The following is a 5983-nucleotide window of genomic DNA, read 5'->3' on the forward strand; positions in this document are numbered from 1 at the left end:
CTCAGCTTCCGAGCTGTGAAGTAGCCCTGCCTGGACCACCCGCCAGCCTGCTGCCACCTGCCAGGAGCTCCCAGCTCCACACGGCACCTGTGAATTGCTTTGGCACGGTGGCGACCAGGTTGGACTCCCAGACCTCACTTCTCTCTGCCCGCCCACCCTACAGAGGAGGGAGCAGAGTCCAAGGAGGTGCGACCACAGAGGTGGGGCCTGCTGGGTACAGGGTCTAAGCCGCCAACCTCCCACCCATACCGGGCCCTCACCTGGGAAATGGGGGGCCTTGGGATATGGAGTGGGCACCCCCAACACCACGGATACACAGCACCGATTTATTTATAAGATCCACCCTCCCTAAAACAAGTTTTCTGACACAGGTCTCTCCCCAACTGGCAGCGCTGCAAGGGGACACCCGCCAGGGACCCTGCCCCTCAAGGGCTGCAGCATGTTCAGATCTTGGCCAGGTTCAAAAATTCCAGGAAGAGGGAGTGGGCGGGAGTAGACAATCTTTATTGGGTTCCAAATCTAAGGATTTTTTGCACAAAAAGAAGTGTTCATACTGTCAGTGTCCCTGGGCAGTTCAAGTTCATGCGTAAAAAATAGATATCTGTGTCGGCATAAAATCCTCTCCCCTTCAAACCTCCAAGTCTTGGTGCCGCAGACCCGTTCCAGTGGAAGGCCTCCAGGGACAGGGTGGCTGGGGTCCGAGGAAGCTGCCGCCCGGTTGATGTCAGGCTGGGCCGCTTCTACACTAGCCCTTGGTCAGGCTGGACGGCCGGGGAGGGTCGGCGGGATCCCCGGCTCGGTGGTGGCTTGGCCCGCGGGAACGGCGGGGACGGAAACGTGATCCATTCCAACGCGCTGGCTCCCAAGTGCTGAGGCCGCTCGCGGCCGCTAGGAGGGAAGAGGGAATAGGCACGCGCGTTAGTGCGGGGTCCGGCCCGGGAGACCCCGCCCAGCCCGGCCCTGCCCCGCCCCCACCTCCCACAAGCGGAGCCGGCAGTTTCGTTTGCTCAGTGGATTTTGGAGCTCGGGTCCGTGGGTGCCTCGGTTTCGGAGTACGGCCCAGCCAGGGCGCGGGGCGGGGCGGGGCGAGCGCTCGGATCCGCAGTGAGTCAGGGATCCGCACCCCGCCGACTCATTTCTGCCACCCGGCCCGGCGCGCAATTTGCAATGCAAAGTCACTCCGCCTCCAAGCGCCCGAATCTGCCCCGGATCCGCAAGCCCTTGGGGCCTCACCCGCCCGAGGGCCGCCCCCCTCCGTCTCCCCACTCCCACTTCGGCGGCGGAGCAGCGAGGGGAAGTTTTGCAATCCCGGACAAACAAACGCTGGTCTTGCACAGGCTTGAAAAAGTTTGGGGGAAATGAAGAGTGAGTGAAATCCAGGCCATCGCCCGGGCCTGAGGCTGGGCTCCGCGAGCTCTCGGGGGCGCGAGCTGCGAGGCCGTTTGCTCCACCGCGCCCGGCAGCCCTGCCTCTGACCCTCCCTCTTCCCCGCCTCTCGGCGCTTACCTTGCTGGGACGAGAGCTCAGTAGCCCCCTAACCAGCTGGAGAAATCGAGAAGCTCGCGCTCCGCGGGGCTCAGCGCGCCCTCACAGGTGCTGTCGTCCGACGAGTAGGCGGAGCGCGGGGACCCGGGCTCCGAGCTGTGCTCGCGGCCCGGGGACGACAAGGCGCAGGAGGGCGAGGCGGCGGCGGCCCCGGGTGGCCCGTGGGGCAGTGGATGGCGCGCGGCTGGCGCCAGCAGCCCCCTAGCCAGCGCGGCGCGCACGGCATCGTGCTCGGCCAGCAGGCGCTGCAGCGCGCGAATGTACTCCACCGCCGAGCGCAGCGTCTCCACCTTGCTCAGCTTCTTGCTGGCGCCGCCCTGAGGCACGTGCTGCCGCAGCGCCTGGAATCCTAAGTTCACCAGCTTCACTCGGTTGCGCTCCCGCTCGTTGCGCCGCGCCACGGCCGCCGCTCCACTCCCGGTCTCCACCGCGCCTGGCCGCCGCCGCCGGCTGCAGCGCAGCAGCTCTGGAGACTCCGGTCGCCGCCGAGCGGCGCAGCAGCCCGAGACACCAGGCGCAGGGGGCGCGGGCCGGGGCAGCGCGCCGCTGTCCATCGCGCCCGCATCCACTCGCCCCGCGCCTCCTCCGAGTCCCTGCGCGCCGCAGGAAGGTGTGGGGCGAGGAACCGAGGGCGGAGGAACGACGGTCAAGCCTCAGCGACGATCTGGCACCGTGCTGCCAAACGACTACCCAGGGTACGTGGTGCCAGGTCGTCTGGGGTCCGGAGACAACGAGGTGCAGGAGGCCGAGAGGTGGCGGGCAGTGCGCACCGGGGAGGGTGGGGCGCTCGTGACTCGCGCGTGCTGTCGGACGCTCCCCAGGTCTTCCCCGCGCGGCGCAGGCGTCTCGTTTTTAAATGTATACATAACCCTCCTCCGCGCCGCCGCCGCCTCCTTTCTCACGCCCTCCTTCCCTTGCCTCGCCCTCCCGCCACGCTTCGTCCAACCCCTGGCGCACACAGCCTGCAAAGACCAAGCCGTGAGCGCGACCACACCCCGCCCCCCGGGCACAGTCCGCAGGTCCCCAGTGGGTCCCGGCTCCCAGCAGGTGTCCAGTGCGCCCCCCAAGATGCAGTACGCAGGTGCCGTGTGCGCACCGACCCCCAAGCTGCTGTCCGCAGGTCCCTGGTGCGACCCCTGCCACGCTCGCCTTTGGCGGTAGGGCAGGTCTAAGGCCACAGAGCACCCATCCCTGGGTCGCGTGAGACCCCGGGGAGCAGCACGCGCCGACCAACCTGCACCCGCGCCCCGCCCCCCGCGGCCGAGGGGCGGGGGCCGGGGTTTCAGCCAGTGGCGGGCCGCCCGTTTGGCCAATCGCGGCGGGCACCACCCCACGCCCGGCCCCTGGGAGGAAGCCTGTCTGCCCGGCGCGTGGCTCCCGGGAGCGTCTCTAACAAAGCTCGGCGCTTGCGCGGCCCCGCCCGGCCCCTCCCGGCGACCAGGGTGGGCGCGCACTCCCACGCGCGCCTGTTCCTGGCCGGGCGCACACCTGTTTATGACTCCACTGGGCCTTCGAGAGGGGAACGCAGCCCTCCGGGCGGGGCGGGGCTTGAGAGGTGGTGAAGACCTGGCGCGCTTGGGTAGGGCGTTCAGGTTCCTGGGGCGCTTTTCCCCAACATCCCCTCCACGCCCACTCTCTGCGTGTGGTTGCCGTGCGCCCCGGGCCTTGGGGAGCCTTGAAGCGGAGCGCCTGGAGATTGGCACAGACCGCTTCAGACTTGCGTGGCTGTCGGCCTGCCTCGCCCCTCTGCCCTCCCCGCCGCCCCCGCAGCTTCCTCCGCTTTCCACGTTCCCTCCAAATCTTCCTCCCTTCCTGGTCCAGTTCCCTCCGGCCGCTCACCCGTCGACGTGTACCCGCCGTCGTGGCCCCTTTTCCTCACTGCCATGCCTCCAGCACCATCCACCAACCCCCCGCACTGAGATTGGCCTGTGGGGGAAGGTGGTGGGGCCGCGGCCTTTCCAGCGTCTCCCAGCGGAGGTGAGGCGTCAAGAGACTTCCTCCCTAACCGATGGGGGTACATTTTGGGGTATGAGGGGGCAGGGACTTTGGAAGTGTGCAGAATGCGCCGTTACTGGGAGAGTGTTGTCCTGCCCCGCGGCCTGGGAAGGCCAGTCAAGTGGCTGTGCCCTCAGGAGGCCACACCCAGCAGGTTTTTCCCAAAAAGTGACCAGACCCTGCTGGGCCAGGACCTCTGGGAATGGAGGCCGAGGGCGGGCGGGCCCAGCTTCCCGGAGCCGACTTACTGTTCTGGGGGCGGGGGGGGGGGGGGGACCCAGGACCCCTCCCAAGAAGTCCGCAGGGCACACGGGCGAGGATTTACTGCCCACTTCATGGCGCCCACCGGCTCCCGTTAACCCTGCAGGATTCTCCTGGCAAGTCTGCTTGACCTTCCCACTTTAGGAAGCTACCTGGAGGCCAGAACTTGCCAGGAGCAAGGGGCCCTGTTTGTCTTAGGAGGAAGCTGTGACTCAGAAAGGACATGGAATGTGTCCACAGTCACACCTCTGGCCAGTGGAGCAATCAGGTAGGAATCGGGTCCCTGCCTGAGTCCAGGTGGCCCGATCTTTTTCCCTTTCAGAGCGCAAGGCCTGGCTCACCTCTGCATCCTCTCTCTGGTCAGAGCCCACCCTCTCCTTCCCTGAGGGTTATTTGGCAAACCCCAGCCAGATGCTTGTCCTTCCTTCCCTGCCTGTGCCAAGGGTGTCAGGAAAAATCCCGGAGTCCTGCAAACAGGGCCCTGCCTGGACTTGCGCTGGGCCTCCAGGACCTGGACAGCCTTGGGTGCTGCCTCTCCTCCTACCCCATCTCCTGGGCTCTGGCTTTGCTCCCTCCCACCCGTCCACGGCCTCGAAGCAGGAGGGACGTTATGGAGGCGAGTTAGATCACGCCTTGGCCCTGGGGATGAAGCCCAGGCCCCCTGCGCTCTGTCGCCCCGCTGGCCCCCTGCTCAGCTCTGACGCCACATCAGCTGGAACCCTGCCCTGAGCCCCCTGCCCTGTGCTCCATGCTGTATGTCACCCATCACACCTGGGTGTCCATCGGAGGGCTCTGCACAGGCAGAAATGTGCCCTTCTCTATGCCCACAGGACACCCGTGCCCGAGCCGTGCGTGACGCCGCTTCGCTAAGGGGACCTCACATCCAGCACAGAGGATCAGGAGACGGTGCCACTGGAGCCACAGCCATTCGGGGGTCGGGAGGTGGCCGAGGGACAGAGGAACCCACAGCGTCCAGGCCCAGCTCTGCCACTGACACTGAGGGGCCCCGTAGCCCAGCGTCCTGCTGCCCGATAGGGCTACGGCAGCCTCTGCTCCAGGGGTGACCAGGGCTGAGCACTCGTCAGCTCTGAAATCACCTCGGGCTCCATGGGACTAGGGTGCAGACCCTGGAAGCTTGGGGTGCCCCGGGGACACACAAGGTCCAGAAGGTGCTCTTCAGAGAGGCTCTGGGTCCCCTTCTTGAAGCGATGGGAGTTGTCTGGACCCTCTGGGGCCTCCCCCATGGCGGACTGGACCAGACAGAGGCCGGGCGAGCTCCACGCCCAGGGGAGGGGGGCCAACAGCCGGCTGGCTTGGCCTGGGCTCTGCACTCTCTCGCCTGTAGCCCAGGGCCTCTGCTCACCTCCCTCTCCGCCCCCCTCCAGGGCCTTCCTCACGGGCTTCCTAATTGCCTTCTCTGGGTCAGGTCACAGGTGGCAGGCGGAGAGCCCAGCTGGGCCAGGCCGGCACCTTCCCCAGGCCCACAGGTTGTGCTGCAGCCCTCGTGCGGGAGTCCCACCTGTGCGCCCAGGTCACTTGGGAGCCCGGAGCCTTCGGAATCCAGCTGTGGAGAGGCAGGAGCCATGGGAAATGAGGTGTTTCCAGACCCACTGAGGGTAGGGTTCTCCAGAGAGACAGACAAACACAGTGCTTAGGAAGAGATTATTGTGAGGAAGCAGCTCACATGATCGTGAAGGCCGGGAAGCCCCACGTCTACCGTCTGCACGCTACAGACCCACAAAACCTATTTGCTGGTGGAATCCAGTCCAGGCCTGGAGGCCTGAGAACCTGGGGAGCTGATGGTGTAAATCCCAGTCCAGGGGCCGGAAATGATGAGGTGGGCAGGAAGAGAAAAGGCAAATTCCTCCCTTCTGCATCTTTTGTTCTAGTCAAGCCCTCAGTGAACTAGGTGATGCCCACCCACACTGGGAAGAGCATCTGTTGTACTGAGTCCACCAATTCTAACCCTATGACCTCATCTAGAAACAGCCGCCCCCGACACGCCCAGAAATAAAATTTAATGTGAACACCCATGGCCTGGTCCAGCTGAGACATAAAACTGAGCAGCACACGTCCACCCCTTGCCGCCTCATCACCTGTGCCCGCCTCCTCAAACCGCACCTGGTCCCCAAACAGAGTCAACACGAAGATCATAGTTCTGCCTCACAACTGTCCTGCCTAC

The 5983-nt window shown here is 65.5% G+C and overlaps 1 protein-coding gene across 2 annotated transcripts; it reads right to left on the reverse strand.

Annotated features, from left to right (window-relative positions):
• Positions 1 to 483: 483 nt before the first annotated feature.
• ASCL2 (achaete-scute family bHLH transcription factor 2) lies at positions 484 to 2802 on the reverse strand. 2 transcript variants are annotated; one of them, XR_004475861.2, is made up of 2 exons: positions 976 to 2802; positions 484 to 888 (listed from the first exon to the last, which is right to left on the reverse strand). XR_004475861.2 is itself a non-coding variant. In XM_004278067.3 (2 exons), the coding sequence occupies exon 1, from the start codon at positions 2097 to 2099 to the stop codon at positions 1524 to 1526; it is 576 nt and encodes a 191-aa protein (XP_004278115.1). In that variant the 5' UTR covers positions 2100 to 2787; the 3' UTR covers positions 484 to 888; positions 1507 to 1523. The 2 variants fall into 2 exon arrangements, 1 of the variants encoding a protein (XP_004278115.1); XM_004278067.3 differs by having other exon boundaries at positions 1507 to 2787.
• Positions 2803 to 5983: the final 3181 nt, after the last annotated feature.

Source organism: Orcinus orca, chromosome 8 (genome assembly GCF_937001465.1).
Source record: "Orcinus orca chromosome 8, mOrcOrc1.1, whole genome shotgun sequence".
NCBI lineage: Eukaryota > Metazoa > Chordata > Mammalia > Artiodactyla > Delphinidae > Orcinus > Orcinus orca.

Bases quoted from the DNA above. Each gene is read 5' to 3' on its own strand.
- ASCL2 (XM_004278067.3), bottom strand. From the start codon at position 2,099: ATGGACAGCGGCGCGCTGCCCCGGCCCGCGCCCCCTGCGCCTGGTGTC.